We start from the raw sequence: 16,521 nt of genomic DNA, 5'->3' as shown, positions 1-16,521 counted from the left end.
CAAGAATCTATGAGTTTGTAATACAAAGAATTGTATAAGAGCTGGGAGAAGAAATATATTCTTTAAATCCTCTAACGTTTAACAAACTAACTGGGAATCCCCTAACAAGCGTTGGCGTTACAAATATTACATTGTTGCCAACAGAATTATTTGAAAACAATTAAATGGCAACTTCGATCAAAATAAAACCACTAATAATAATTGGAAAATTCGTATGAATCGATTACTTTTAAGACTATAATTTATAGTAAAACATTAATACAAATAACAGATCTTGATAAAGCTCTGACGACATTGTGTAATATTGTGATGATGGTTAAACCATTTTGCTGAAAAGGTAACTGGTACCTTAGGCCATTATCATATAATATTTGTGAGAATATGATAAACTGTTGTGGAACTGTTAAAACATAACTGTGTCCCGAAAAGGGTTTAACAAACAAAAAATTGTGTGATCTTTAAAATAGGACTTAATTGTTAATTTTATGATTAATGATTATCAATATGTTGGAAGAGTTGATCAAAGTTATTTATATCAATTTCAATAGAGCTGCCAAGTAGACCTCTTGTCTTTTTAAGAATCAAAATGTATTCTATCAACTTTCCAAAGTATTGGAGAGATGAAACGTTTAATAATTAAATGGAATATATGTTGAAGAGTCCTAGAATCAGGCTAAGTGTACGAACGGCAGAAGTTATAGAAGCACATGTGCTTGCAATGATACCGTTGTTATAACGCTAGCAAACCAGCGACCAAATCTGTTAACAATAACAAGTATAAGTGTAGCAATTACAATCAGCTGAATGGATAACAGCTTGTGTTCGGCTAAAAATTACTTTCAATATTATTAAAATAGATCAAATAATCTTCGTGAATGCAAACTTTGCAGTTCCACCTTAGAAGCCAATACCTATTATACTAATAATTAAGCCATCTAGTTCTTCAAATATGTATTAACATGTGCCAGTTAATCATGGCCACTCCAAGATAAACAAGAAGGAAAGATCACAGCAATGGAAATGAAATTTTTAAGGAAAATAGTGGGGAAGATGAAGTGGGATAGGATAAAGAATGAGGAAATAAGACTGGTTGTAGATCAAGAGGACATAATCAGCAAAATAGAGAGAAAGCAACTAAACTGGTACGCCCACATAATTAGAATGGAACATTTGAATCTTTGCTTCAAATAGGATAATAGGATAAATAGGATAACAAAATAAGGATAAGAAAAAGAGGGGAAGACCTAGGAAGAAGTAATACCTGGAAAGAATAGCAGAAGTTGGGAAGAAAAAAGGGAAGGCTCTAGAAGATATAACGGAATTAGCCAGGAACCGGAGGGAGTGGAAGAGGTGGATGGAGGAATAGGAAAAAGATTTATCCGACGACATCAGGCATAAAGATCAGGAGAAGAAGAAGAAGAAGTTCTTCAAATGTTCACCAAAGCTAACTGATTCCGCGAGCATGCGACCGTCTCATAAAAACAAGCTCATGATGCAAATGGGTTAATGAAGAGCAAGATTCATCCACTGAGATAAAGTCAAAAATATGGGAGTAATAAAGGTCATCCTTTATCCAATATAACAAATTGAAATTAATTACACAATAATCACGAAACAACTACGGAGGCTTATGTAGTTGTGCTCCAAACTGGGTATGTATAGGCTATTACAGGTTTTATTAACGATTTATAGTAGTAATATTGCTAGTAATATTGCTCATTAGATCTGCAATTTCGATTTTCTGTTAATGATCTTTAACTTTCCTAAAAGTAAATATTTAGATCTCACGTTTATTAGATGATTTATGAATCTCATTAACCGAGTTTAGGAGATTTTGAATGAATTTTTCTAGAATTTCATTTTGGGTTATTGTACCCATGTCATCTGCAAATAAGATATAGATATTAAACAGTAACGGCGAGAGGATTCTGCCATGGGGAACTCCATCCTTGAAATTCCTAATTCACAATAATTAGTATCTCTTTTAGGTTTTGGACAGTGCAGATAATAATCAAGTTCAACCCCAATAAAGGCAACTGTTGTGTACTCTTTCGTTTTATATCCTCGCTTAATTATTTCTGCCACTCTTTTGAGTTGATGTACTGTTGAATGGCCAATTTTAAACTCATATTGACTGCTATTTATAACTGTGATTTTGGATCGTAAGCATTCAAAAATCTGTTTCTCAAAAAGTTTGGCCATGGTAGAAGGCAGACTAGTAGTAGACCTATTTTTCAATTTCTCGTTTATTTTTGTCAGGTTTCCTAAACATTAATATTTCAGCTTCTTTCGAGATGTTAGGAAAGTATCCCAGATTCATGCAGATGTTAAATTTGGAGGTGAATATAATTTAAAGATCTAAGATTTTTGATCTTCCCAATTAGAAACCTGCAGCCTTATCAGCAGCTGTGCTAAAGGTGTTTCCTTGATAGATTAATGTTGGAATTGTACATACAGAGTCTGAGTCATACATAAGCATTACAATTCCATGCCTAGAATGATTCTTGTGGGATAACGCAAGGATCTGTCTCAACTTTGAATTATTATCACTCGAAAATCTTCAAAGAAATATTTCTCGCAGGTGAGAATGATGTCTCGTGGCGATATTCGTAATTAATATAGAGCATGCTCAAAGAAGCATAAACAATGCTTGTGATGTGATAGGAAGAGAAACTTAGTTGGATTGCGGAAAAATTAATTAGTTGCCACAGAAAATGTCGGAATTGGAAATAAATATTGCAATTGCTGACAGAAAATCAATCCAATTTGGAATGATTATGAATATTGAATTTTGATCCAATGACTGAGGCGTTATCTAGAACGGAATGATGTGAATGTATTACATACATCAAGTGATTATTTATACCTACAAATTTCAGAATGTGTTAATGAGCATATTTTAGCAGAAAAAGAATTGAAACAAAACCTTGTTTAATTTCATCATTTACAAAATTCCTTCTTAATAATAAAAAATAATGTTAACATAAAATATCGATGGACATTTTAAAAAATTCTTCCCAGGGACAACACATAACACGGTAGCGGGAATCGCACGCTTACGTTTTTGGACCGTACATTATTAAATGAAAATGTCAGCGTAGTATCCTGCTGAATATATACATACATACACTGTAAAATTCCCGGAAACCCTCCGGTCCGGTAGCGGGGGACGACCGTCGAGTTTTAACCCACCTACCGCCTTACCCGGAGGTGCCCCCCGCGGGAACGTCAGGTGGGGGCTCGGGAAGAATGTAATTTTGCCGGGACGAGGCCTCGGGGAGTTGCGGTCTTCCCCCATTTTTTTTCCTCTTTCATTCTTTTTTTCTTACAAACAGTTTTCTGGACCAACCACTGTATGGACTTGAGGATGTGAATATGTACCGCGATAAGTATCGTGCCATATTCAAAGTTTTTAGTTGCTTAACCTTTAAACACTAACCATTCGTAATGCTAACACTAATACTAACCATAAGTAATTACTACGACTATTTTTATTTTTATTATTGCTTGGGTTTTAATGACAAGACAGTAAAGTAATACACCTTTATATCTAATATACATCAGTTTTGACAGGAAAAACATAATAAATGGTTAAAATGTGTTATGTAAAACTGAGAAAATATTTTATATGCATTTTTCTTTTCAAAGTTTTACTTCAATTTATTATATGTACATAAATAAGTTTTAGATTATTGATAATGCAGGATATACTTCTGTATGTAAGTAATGTATGTCACACTTTGGTTCGATTTCTTCCACAAGTTACTACACACAGTCAGTGCACATTTTCGCATGGTTGTAGCCATAAAATGGATTCTGGTATCTTGTACAATAATTGGTTGTCATTCTTCTTTTTGTGTACGAGCATAAACTGCATGTTGTCCTTCTTCCGGGAACCGGTGCAACTTCTACTGACTCGTCTTTACCCAAAACGCTACTGATAAGTGATCGGAGCGATCGCTAATCATTGTATGAATAAAAAGCAAATTGTACCACTTAGATTGGTATCAAATAATTCAGTGCTGGCAACATGGTTGTCGTTGTGAAGAGCAGAAAAAACTAATAAACCAAGTAAAGCCTTTATTTCTAACAAAATAGTTGGCTACTAGCTACTAGCTGTAATATTTGAATACATAACTTCTCTACGTATTATTTCTGAATTTGTGTGCTGGACGATTTTTGTAATCAAATTATCACTGAAACATAATTGCAATGCTTCCAAAGGCTTTGACACCAGTATTGCTGCGTCTTTTGTGCTGCGTCGTCTCAAAACTATGTTTCGGACTGCAGTACGAGTAGTCATTGTTGGTGGAGTAGTGGACCAAGCATGTCCATTTTTTTCCTCTTATAATTCTTTCTATGGTCGATGGTCTAGTTTGTGTACAAGTCTTTTGACGCTCAGGTCCTCAACAATAGCATCACTTTCATGACTCAAGCTGCTGTCAGACGGCTCATATCCAGATCCGGAATTGGCCAAAATGTCATTTTCGTTTTCGCTTCCTTCAAATCTGATTTGTCATCGTCATCAGTATCAGCTAAATACTAGATTATTCACACTGCACAATAATTACAACAATGTTACACACACTTTAATACACTAAAAGTAACAAATACCGACATTATAAACTAAATTGCGATCTTTGGTACGAGAGAAAAATGTAACACTACCACTAAGCATTTGTAAAATATACGACTACGTGACAATTTTGAGAAAATGGATATGCGCCGGGCAACAGCCAAAGGCAGACTTAATAGATCGTAAGGAGGGAAGAAGGTATTGCGGCTTTCAGCGCTTAAGGTCAATACACTGAGGCAGACGACAAAAAATCCATTTTCACGGTTGTAAGAATTACGAATGATTAGTGGTTAAAGCTTAAAATCACAATTGTTGCAGATGACTTTAAATTAAGAAGATTATATTTAAGTATTTTTTTAAATCGTATTATTTAAAAAACTTTTCACACATACATGTTGTAGTCACATTTTGAAAGCCGAAGAATTGTTTGCGAATGGGGTTGTCAAGGAGGCAGTACAACTCCCCGGGGGTGCGCTCGCCGGAGTCCGTACAGTTCTCTTGGACTTCTTCGTCCCCTTTTCCTGATGGGGTAAGAGAAAACGTTTCTCGAGTTTAGAATGGAGAGGGAAAAGGCCTAAAGGAGAAGGAGGAACCGTTGCACCTGCTACGTTTTGTAAATAATTGCAAAAGTTTTCCTCCTTCTCCACCTTCCGGTCGGTTTTCAAGCCCGTTAAAAGATGCCCAGCTGCATCACCTCCACCTTAACGTTTCGAGAAGGACCACCTTTTATTAAGGGGGGACGAGGTTGTAATGTTCGATATTACTTTGGGAGTGCAGTTTAGTTGGATATTTATTGGAAACTATTAAATAGGGAGGGGGGCGTTAAAACTTAATTTGATGTATATTTTGGGGTTAAGTTTAATGGTTTTGGAAAATTATTTAAGGAATAGGTTTATCAAAAAGCTTTTTGTATATATTGATGAATATGTTTTTGATCTCAATATAGAATAATCGAACCATGATTTTATGTAGAAATAGGTATGAATTCTTCTGGAAATAATTTGATATTTTTTTGGTTTTGTAGATGTTTATATATGAGAAAGGACGGGACGAGAGCAAAAGCTCTCGGGAGGCGAAACGGTCGCTGAATAAATTTCGCCTGGAGAAATATTTCCGGGGGCATTCTTGTCGATTTTTGATCTTATAGGAAACAAATAGCCTCAGTCCCCACGTCCCAGCACAATATCGTGCGGCCCTATGCGGCGCATTCAATTATAGGAGCCACGTCGACTTGTTATCAATATTGTTTATTGTTTATTTCTTCAGGGAATTTATGCTTCTTAAAATAAGTAAATGCAAACTAAATTCTTATAACTTTTTTTTATTCTTTTAATATCAAGTTACAACAACTTTTCTGGCCTTTATTTTTTCATAAACCCTTACACAGAACGAAAAAGAACCAAAAGAAAAGTAGAACGAACAGGTGGTTGGGTGCACGTTCTTTTTTAAAAGGGTTGATAATAAAAGACAAATTGAATAAAAGATGTGGGGAGATCGAATGTAGGTTATTCAAGACTTTCCTTTTGATTTGATTTGAATGGGTGCTTTCTGTGTTTTGTTGTACGTAAATAGACGGCCCAATTTTGAAACCAACCCTATTTAATTTTTTCTTTATTAATTTTTTATTTTGAATTATTTTGGGATTCTAGAATTTTGAGATTTCGACCAAAACCGAGCATGAATTATGCATACTTCAGATGTGGAATACATGTAACCGTCTCAGACCCTTGCCCTTTTGAGTCCAATCACAATCCAACCCACACCGAAAAGGGATAAGACAAGGAATTAGATCCTCGATGACATAAATTATTAAATTGAGTTATTCACGAAATTTTCGTTGAATTTGTTGTTTTTATTATAAACAGTGAAATAATTAAGATATATCACTAATTTTATAAAAATATGTTATAAGATCGTTAATGGGTAAATAAGTTCCCTTGAATATTTTAGACGTTCGATAAAATACCAGTAAAAATAATTAAGTTTTAAAAATTCGTATAAACTCCAGTTCTGGCAATATGGATATGAAAAGTTCCCAAAGTGTTAATAAAAGTGTCCTCTTTCCAATGAACCAACCCGTTTTGAAAAATAACTTTTAGTTTTTGAGAAAACATTAATTTGAAGTTTTGATAAAATTTTCGATGTTGCAATTTTCATCGATAATTTTCAAAATTCGCTATAAAATTAATTTCTGGGAGGATCCTTGTGGAAATATCACCAATTATTAATTAAAGTATCCTCTTTTTAATGCAACAAGGCGTTTTGAAAAATCACTTTTAGTTCTTGAGAAATAATCTTTTGAAATAATTGACAATTTTTTTAAATTTTGCAATTTTCGCCGATTAAGTTTTAAAAATTCGTATAAAATTCAGTTGTCGGAATATGAGTATAAAAATTTCCCAAAGTGTCAATAAAAGTGTCCTCTTTTCAATGAACCAACCCGTTTTGAAAAATAAATTTTAATTTTTGAGAAAACAATATTTGAAGTTTTGATAAAATTTTCGATGTTGCAATTTTCATCGATAACTTTCAAAATTCGCTATAAAATTAATTTCTTGCAGGATCCTTGTGGAAATGTCGCCAATTATTAATTAATGTATTCTCTTTTTTGAGTTGCTTCGTTAGTTAAATCAGCATCAAAAAAGTTCTTTTTGTATCTTGGATCCAAATAATTATTCAAATATGCAAAGAGAAGAAATGCACCAGAAATTATCACCATAATGGCCGGATAGATATGTCGGATAACCGGATATCCTGCCGAAGGGGATGCCGAATATCCGGTATCCGACGTTTTGCAAAATCACTATCCGTTCCATCACTATAATCAATTAATTCTTGTAATTCACTGTTTCAAAACATTGCAAATAAGTTGCGAGTTAAGATCTAGGAACACCTTTATGAAAAATCTTTGTCTAAAAAATGTATGAGGATGTGCAAACCACGGACATGCACCATCTTGCTTAAACCAAAAATAAATATTGATGAAAATATGAAATGTTGACGTTCAGCAAGTTGCTTTTATTATTTCTTGGAACCTAATGTGATTCTATTTTGACACGTTTTAAAGATTTTTCCGCTTGATGATGAAATTGGTCAACGAATCTCTACGCTCGGAGTATGGATTTCTTTCTAGAAGGTTTACTAAATTTACAGCTTATTTGTCAATTTTTATTTTGGCCGCAACAATTGTCAAGCCAAATGGTTATAGATTCTTTGTCTCTGTTCTGTAGAGTGATTCCTCATGCTATAAAATTTCTCGGCACACGACTCAGGAACAAAACTTTCAATGAAAGCAATAATGCGTTTTGTAAAGATTACATCTTAAAGAAACTCTGCTCTGGTTATCCTTGTGACTCTGCGTCGTTTCTCCCAAAGATATATTTAGCTTTATAAGATTTTGTAAAGATAATAATATGATGAACACTGGAAACATACTTCGCACCCAAGTTGGTCAAAAGATATATTCATTTTTGAGACTTCATGACGATACAACTCATAACTACCCATAAAGCATGGATTTTTTTGCTTTAAAAACATTATACATCATTACAATAGACATATCGGAGTTCAAATGGGGTACGTAGCTTGAAGAGACAGTGAACCCTGGAAACCTGAGCAATCCCACTAGAAATGCGGTAGTCAAGCTTTATGGAAAGCAGGGTCAGCATGAATGAAAGCGGGGCAAATAGTCCTCTGATCATTAGGGAGTTGTGCCACGATCTACAAAAATACACCGGTTACGAAACCCAAACTAAGTCTCAGAACTAGAACTGATACGGAGACGGTACGGAGACGATTAAGATGAGAAAAGGGACATATTTAGGAATATGGATGGCGACATGGAACGTGTACACCCTTTTCAGAGTTGAAGAGTTGACAACGTTCATGGCTCTCTAAAAGACTGAGGTGGCGGCATTGTAGGAAATAAGATCCGAGTAGTAAGGATGACATGGGAATGCCTTGCCCTGTATGTTGTCCAACCTGATTGTAGAAAGTGTCATTCGGAGCATCAGAAAGACGAGACTTAGATGACATGGCCATATGGAGAGGATGTGGGAGGAGGGGGTGGTAAGAAGAGCATACCGACAGAAACGCGAGGGTCGATGATTTCCGCGCAGAAGATGACTGGATGACGTGGAGGCTGATCTGAGGAGGCTGGAAGTGAGGAGATAGAGAAGAGGTGTATTAATGCTGTATAATAGATTTTTTGTTAACAAAATTCCGTGCTGGACGGTGCCCGTCTTGACTTTTTTGGGGATAATAGCACTACTACTTTATCTTATATTAAGGTGGCAAGAAAGAACGTTTTGCACACTTTCATGTCCAACCCATTAAAATTCTTTAGCAAATAGTTGTATGTATTATTACGGCATGAAACGGAAGCAACAGTACTTTTTTTTACATATCTTTTTAACGCAGCTGACTTATTTATATCTTTTTGTCTCATTTCGTCTATTACCTCTGAACATTTCATTATGCAGGTATTCCTGTTGCAAGAAGTTTTTATTTCGTGGTCAATGGTGATGGATGAACCTTTTTTTCTCTCTCTGGAGGTGCTTTATCAAATACTCTGAGGTTGTTATTAGAAATATACATGGGTAGATTGATCTTCATTTTTACCTTCGCTATTGGACATGCTAGCCGTATTAGGTTTGCAATAAGATATATCATCTGATTCTTCATTTGTAAACGATGAATTGTTAAAGTCATCTTGTTTCTTTCTTGACATTTTTGGTTTAAAATACATACGTTGTTTTAGTTGTTAATTTAGTGTAAGAGTAACCATTCGGTGACCACGGCTGGTCGTAGTGTTGAAAAAATAATAAGTTGGTAATACAGGACAATAATGAGTGCTTACATAGAAAGTCAAGTAGATTTAATACTTATTTTGCAAAATTACTTGCACAACTAATTGCGTTAGATACAATTTGAGGTTATGAATCAATCACAAGAATTTCACAAAGAACAAGTACATCTATCTGTCCTGTCAGATAGGACTGTTTTGACAAATTTGTCGCACTCCGTTGGGCCGTACTGCTTAGTAATATAATTTTAGTTGTGATATTGGACAACAGATAGACTTTTGGACCTAAATTAATATTTTGTCAGTTAGGACCTTTCAGAACGCGAACACAAGTTGGTAGCTGGTTCTCTGCTATCTTTTTGGTTTCTCTGCATAAGTCTATCAAGCATCAGAATAAATACACTTTCAGAAAAGGATAGAGACTTATATTTTCTTTGACGTACTGATTTCCCAAGCTTCTTTTATCATGTTTCTTATTATGATATGTTGAAAGGAGAAACTCTTATCTTTTTACTATTGATGGGGATGAGACAAATATGTCTCAAAGGAAGATATTGGCGGAATATGCGGTTTATTCAAACATAGAGGTGTAGATAAAAAAAAACGTACTATACCTAAGCCTAGGACAAACTTCTTTCTTATATTATCTGATATAATATATTGATATATTATATCAAAAGAGAATTAAAGTCTAATAAATTCGAGCAGTTATGTTTACCGAATATACCCAAATTTGGACATGAATAACATCAATACAAATCTGATAGTTACTTGTTATAACATATCTTTTATTTTAATCAAGTTAAAAAACAACTACATCGGTACATATTTGATCTAGTTTATAGTGTTTCTGTGACTGTCTTTTCTAGACCTTCTCAACTCTATTTTGTGTTGATTGTGTCGTCTATCAAAATCATCTATTGTTACTTATTGGACGTTGATGATCTCAATTTGCTGATTCATCTGACCGCCATCTAATCTATAACTGACACTCTATTGACTAATAACTGCCTAACAAAGGAGGATGACATCAAAATTTCTCCCTTAATAAAAGTTTACGTATTTATGAATGTTATTTATTTAATACAATAGAATCGTAAACAAAAATTGTTTAATACTATTCAATTAAAGCATTTCAAAGCATATCAACTACTTTTTTATAATAGATATCACAATTTAATTAATCGTCGTATAAAAAGGTCATTTTTATTGGTGGAGAGTCTTCTTTGAAACATGATGTGCTCGTACGTTATGCCTCTTTTTGCCACCTAAAATATATTTAAAAAAATATTAATAAATAAAACTACCAAAAAAAGTTACGCACTTTGATTTTGGGGTTCTCCGGTTTGATATGATAAAACAGGAGTTAGAGTACCACATTTGCACATAGCACATACATCCATCGAATCTATAAGGAGAAGTTGATGAAATAACCAAGAAATAATTTTTTTTATAAATTATTACCACTAGTACTATCTCGAACAGAACGATGTTTTCTATTATGATGTTTTTCGCCAGATTTCTTATTAAGGCAAATTTGTTCACAAATTAATTTACATGTTGATTCATCAATTGTTGTTTCATTTCCACCATCTCTAACTTGATTGTGATATTTCTTGGTATGTTGACGAGAAACTTTTCATTTATAAGAACTATTAGGTAAAAATCAAAAATAAATTAAAGTATTATTTAATTTACCTGATAAAGCTTCACAAGTTATGATTAAAGCAATAACAAAAATGACACAAACTTTCATCTTGGTGTGATTTTCTTTATTAGATTGTGTCTTGTAATAATACTTGCTTTAAAACTTGGAAATTAACTAGCTACTTTAAGCAAGTTAACGTCTTTAAGTACATACGACTAAAATTAAAGGAACAAATATTTTAAGGATTCCTAAACATTCTGAGTCATAATTGTTTTTGTTGCTGTCATGCAATGATTTTAACTTAATTACTTACAAAACGTTGATAAGAATTGTATAATAGAGGTTTAGAAATATTTAAAAAAATAGCCTGGAAAAAAATTCCTTATCAATAAATTAAATTACATGTTATAAAAATATTTTTATTCTTATCTTTATGGGATTTGTAAATCATTGTAAATTAAAATGTTATCCAAAATAATATTTACAACGTCAATCAAAAATTTCTTAGAAATCTGTACCGAAATATATGAACAACTTTTCTGCCTTAGAGTCATTTGTAATTCATGAAAATAATTGTTGGCTAAATTATAATTGTTTTGTAATAAGCAATTTTTTAAAAGATTCTAAAAACTCATTATTGATACAATTTTTTTACCATGACTCTAATTTCCTCAAACATTACTGCAACTATTATTTAGACAACATTGCATAACTTAGCAACAAAAACTCTATGACTCAAAATACATAAGAATTTTCCAAAATATTTCAAAAGTCGTTTGTTTAAATTATCGTTGAGTATTTAAACACATGTGTTTGTTTAATGAAAGCAGTTCAATTCAAGCTTTTTAAACCAAACTACGAGAAAACCAACTCACCCAAACAAGATGAAACTAATTATTTTTGCTATTTCTTTAATAGTAGCGTGTGAAGCTTTCTCAGGTAACTAAAACAATATTTAATAAAAAATAAATATAGTATCTTATTTTAATTTAAGCTACAAATAGCCATACTAAAAACCGTCACCAACTTAATCATGGTGAAACTCCTCATGTTGCATCTTCAAAACGGACAGAACCCATTTGCGATAAAATTTGCTTACTTTGTCAGAAAATAGAAACTCCTAACGCAAAACGGCATAATTCTCACAAGAAGAGTCATAATAAAAAACATCGTTCTGTTAGAGATGGTGAAGGTAAAAATGATTAACAAGAACTTTTTTCGTATCAAATATGATTACTTTATGTTGTTGTAGATATAAATGTAAATGAAAATACTCCTGATATAACTACTTTGTGTAATGATTGCAAATGTAACGCAATAACGGAAAGTACAGAAAATCCAGACGTATCAACAATTCCAGGATCTATCGAAAATCAAGGAGAGCAACAAAATACTCAAGGACAGCAAGCACGACGTAAGTTACCTTGTATATTTCCTTATTTTATTTTTAAAATAAATTATTTTATAGATGCAGATGCTAAGATACACCACAATGCAAAAGCACATCATGGTAAACATCATGTTAACAAGAAAAATCATCATTGATTATAATTTTATTTATATGATCTTTCCAGCTGAATAATAATAAATAAAATATATATAAATTATTATATTATATTATTTCATACAATTTTTATGTGTTAGCTTTACACGTCATGATGTTCTTAGCTTTTTTCTAAATACTTTTTTCCAATACTTTCACTATCTATCTATAAATTTATATTTAAGATAAGCGTATAATTGGTTTCCATCAATTAATAGCTTGCTTTGAGTTCTTCTATGAGTTTACTTTTTATAACTGATAGGTTTCAGAGCATAGAGTAATAGCTGATGATTAATATAGTGTATTTATTTCAATTCTTGGTTTCATCAAACGTAATCGAGATGCATTCAAATGGAATTCAAATTGTGATTGAAGAGCAGCAACAATTTTAAGTTTACACATGAAAGATTTTAGACAATTTACAAACCAATCTTATATTTGATCTTGTATATTCCAGATCTCTGTTCCAAATGCAAATTATCTTATCTAAATGTTGTTGTCTAAATATCTAAAAGATTGGAAGTAATGGAATATTCGATCCATGATTTCTGCATGCATTCTTCTATGTTTTTCTTTGTTGCACAATATGAATTGACATTGGTTCTTAATTTTGACTAGTATCCTTATTGATCTCACATAAATGTAGTTAAGAATTAATTGTTAATTGGCAATCCTCGCCAAATAACTCTTAATAATGTTTATATCAGTGTTTCCAAAACTTCTGTTTCTGTGGAACATTTTAAGTTCTAAAATTTCTACACCATTAATCAATCATCATAAATTTACAGTAATTGTAATAAAATATACATTTCGTTAGTAAATATTTTTTAAATTCGGAAAAAACCGCAGTCTTCCAACTGTAAGTCGGTTAGAACGTTTAACTGTCTTGTATCAGGATTTGGAGAAGAAGTGCCCAAGATTTTTTCTACATTTTTACAATCAGAGCTAATTGATTAGTGTCAACCTCAATCATGATTGAATTACAGTTGATGCTCCGGACAATACTACTTTGATGGTAAAGCTCTATTGGTGTCGAAACTAGGACTGCTGAATAGATTTGCTTCTAAAACTTGTTTCTTGCCTCGTGAAACTAAGTCTTTATTGATAACTGATAACGAGTTAGGAATGAATTTCCTCAGCATACAAGTTCAAACCATTTAATTCTTTTCTATAACCCAACACTTCAATGCTCTTTTAAATCGGTTCAGGGGCAGTCCAATCAGGTGCCGAGGTAAATTATTTTATGTAGTGTATATCTGATAAGAAAAACACCGTTTAAAAAATTCTGTCCGGTGGGAAGGAGGTCTTAGTGTACCCCTGAAGCGCATATTAACATTATGTACGTCCGTTTTGAATTTAATCCTATCGTGCAGGTATAGAGGGGTACCTTCAGTGATGACCCTATAATACAAGCAGGCCTTGTGGATGTATCTGCGAGATTTCATGTTCTGTAACTGCTTAAAACCAAAAAACACATGATCATATTTCCGAAAATTAAATGGATGCACGAGGTTTGAAGCTTTTGAATTTTTCCCTGATGTCTGGAATCCAAAAAAGCCCAGTATATGCTGTGACAGTAATTAAAGTGTAACAATACCAGAGAGTCGCATAAAAGTTTTTTTGTGTGCCAGTCGAGAATATAACGATTAGTATAAATCAATTATAACCAGCCATAAGCTCGAGCAATCTAAAGCGCAACGCCTCATCCACCAGTCCGAGGTTTTTGACAGACTACTCAATGGAATAGGAGTATCTCCAATCGACAGGTGATAAAACCCATTAATAAATTTTTTTTTTAACTTCGGGGCCCAAACGGAATGATCTAGGTCTTATTAGTGTTTATCTTTAAGCAATACAACCGAACCCCGTCGATAATGCCTGTAAGTCACGCTTGAACTTATTGAAGCTTTCATCAAAGTGGCCTTCAGAAAAGGACAGATAAATCTGAGTATCATCAGCATAGTAGTGGACGCTACAGAAATTAACGAAGCTGTTGAAATTTATCGTGTTTTAAATAGTGTTTTAAATAGTGTAGGGCCGAGAATCGATCCCTGCGTTACCCCAGACTTTATCTCCAAGGCACTCGACTTCACCTGATCAATACTGACTGATTGAATCCTGCCTTTAAGGTAATTTTTGAAAAAAGCTAATGAGACGGAATCAAGCCCGGTATGGTCAAGAATTGATATTAACAAATCTTGGTTTAGAGTATCGAATGGTCTGGAGAAATCCAACATCCCCAGAAGAGTCAATCTATTGGAGTTAGTTGCAGTAACAATATCATCCACTATATTGTTCAGAGCAGTTTCACAGCTATGCCCTTCCCTGAAACCAGACTGATTCACTGGAACAATGCGCTCAGCCTTCAGAAACTCCGTCCATTGTCTGTTAACTACCTTTTCCAATACTTTTCATAAGGAACACAAAATGCTTATGGGTCTCAGGCATGAGTATTCGTTTGGACTTGATACCTTCGGTACCGGTATCACAATGGACTGTTTCCACATTGAAGGGAAAACACCTTCTAATTGACAAGTATTAATAATATTTGTTATATGAGGTAAGATTACAGGACAACAGCATTTGATCTTATATTACGTAATTCAGCTAAAATATCACTCTCGGACACCAACCTAAATGAGAAAACACCTGGGCCAAATATTTTTTACTTTGCTTACCAAAGCCATTAATCAAATTATCAACCCTACAGTGGCCATAGCATTGAGCTTCCAAGAATGAACCTTACATTGCAATAAATTATTTTTTCGCAACACTTTCCACGGGTTAACAGAATTTTGTATCGTATGAGTAATGTAAGCACGTTTTTCACACTTAATAGCGGTATTTACAAGATTTCTTCATTCTTTATAGTAGATCCAGTCAGACTGATTTTTTGGTTGTTTAAATTTTGACAGAGACTCATCTCTTAAGTCTTGCACCAATCTAACATTATCAGTAAGCTACGGACAGGGATCCTTGGCAGAAGTTACTCTCACACGGTGGGCATATATGTCAATAGCTGAGATCAACAAATGATTTAGCAAGTTTACCTTGTCGTTAATGATATGTAGGTGCAATGACATGTAGTGATTGGATGAAGTTTAAAAAAGAGAGCTTGGTCAAGATATTTCAAAAACCTAATATACCTAGGCAAAGTCACTGACTCGACTGTTAAATTAAAGTTACAGAATATAAGTTTAAAACTAGCAATCATCAAGAAGAATTTTGGAACATCAAATGAGACAAAATCAAAATCATTTGGAGAGATGGAACTCATTTTCATCTTGATGGATTCGTAAATCGTCCAAATTGTTGCAATTGGAGTAAAAATGCATCCACAAGGTGTTATTGTTTGGTGTAGATTATCGTTTCGATGTATCATCATACAATTCTTATGTGCTGCTAGTAAAGTAATAATCATACTATTTTTGTACTTCAATTAATAAGAGTTATTTCCTCATCCTATAATTTTCCAATCATGTGACCAGAATTGGCCATCCAGATCATAGCTAGATTTAATTGTTCATTTTTGATATTAGGATTGTCTGATATCTTCATGTACTAAATTTTTCCGACCAATTTTGTTTTGAATTAGCTCTTCTCAGTACAAAAAAAAATTAAGTCAATTAATCAACTCAATGAAATCGAAACAAGTATAAAATCATTATAAAATAGTATTTTGTTGATTCTCACTTTCTCTATGAGTCATTTATAACTAATAAAAATAATTATAGTTTGCATAACATTAACTGTTATTTTGCGTAAAACAATTTTTTTAAAAGGTTCTAAAAAGCTCATTAAATATACAATTTTTTCAGCGTGACTAAAAGTTCCTTAAAACAACCTTAAATTCCTCACAATGACTAAACATAATTATAGTTATCATTTACATAACATTGCAACTTAAGAATGTTTCGAAAATATTTTAAAAATCGTTTTTTAAATTATCG

The 16,521-nt window shown here is 33.1% G+C and overlaps 2 protein-coding genes across 2 annotated transcripts; one reads left to right on the top strand and one right to left on the bottom strand.

Annotated features, from left to right (window-relative positions):
* Positions 1–10,440: 10,440 nt before the first annotated feature.
* On the bottom strand, positions 10,441–11,188 carry LOC111424188 (uncharacterized). The gene is made up of 4 exons (XM_023057634.2): positions 11,079–11,188; positions 10,845–11,015; positions 10,705–10,788; positions 10,441–10,648 (listed from the first exon to the last, which is right to left on the bottom strand). The coding sequence occupies exons 1-4, from the start codon at positions 11,134–11,136 to the stop codon at positions 10,587–10,589; spliced, it is 375 nt and encodes a 124-aa protein (XP_022913402.2). The 5' UTR covers positions 11,137–11,188; the 3' UTR covers positions 10,441–10,586.
* Positions 11,189–11,862: 674 nt separating this feature from the next.
* On the top strand, positions 11,863–12,624 carry LOC111424090 (uncharacterized). The gene is made up of 4 exons (XM_023057513.2): positions 11,863–11,967; positions 12,023–12,220; positions 12,281–12,442; positions 12,497–12,624. Exons 1-4 carry the CDS (start codon positions 11,913–11,915, stop codon positions 12,571–12,573), a joined length of 492 nt encoding a protein of 163 aa, XP_022913281.2. The 5' UTR covers positions 11,863–11,912; the 3' UTR covers positions 12,574–12,624.
* The last annotated feature ends 3,897 nt before the right edge of the window (positions 12,625–16,521 follow it).

This window comes from Onthophagus taurus, chromosome 11 (genome assembly GCF_036711975.1).
Source record: "Onthophagus taurus isolate NC chromosome 11, IU_Otau_3.0, whole genome shotgun sequence".
NCBI classification, from domain to species: domain Eukaryota; kingdom Metazoa; phylum Arthropoda; class Insecta; order Coleoptera; family Scarabaeidae; genus Onthophagus; species Onthophagus taurus.
This window is presented reverse-complemented; position numbering and strand designations above follow the sequence as displayed.

Bases quoted from the DNA above. Each gene is read 5' to 3' on its own strand.
- LOC111424090 (XM_023057513.2), top strand. From the start codon at position 11,913: ATGAAACTAATTATTTTTGCTATTTCTTTAATAGTAGCGTGTGAAGCT. The intron at 12,221-12,280 runs GTAAAAATGATT...ATGTTGTTGTAG, and splicing joins TTCTGTTAGAGATGGTGAAG to ATATAAATGTAAATGAAAAT. The intron at 12,443-12,496 runs GTAAGTTACCTT...ATTATTTTATAG, and splicing joins TCAAGGACAGCAAGCACGAC to ATGCAGATGCTAAGATACAC.
- LOC111424188 (XM_023057634.2), bottom strand. From the start codon at position 11,136: ATGAAAGTTTGTGTCATTTTTGTTATTGCTTTAATCATAACTTGTGAA. The intron at 11,016-11,078 runs GTAAATTAAATA...ATAAATGAAAAG, and splicing joins AACTTGTGAAGCTTTATCAG to TTTCTCGTCAACATACCAAG. The intron at 10,789-10,844 runs GTAATAATTTAT...TTCTCCTTATAG, and splicing joins TGTTCGAGATAGTACTAGTG to ATTCGATGGATGTATGTGCT.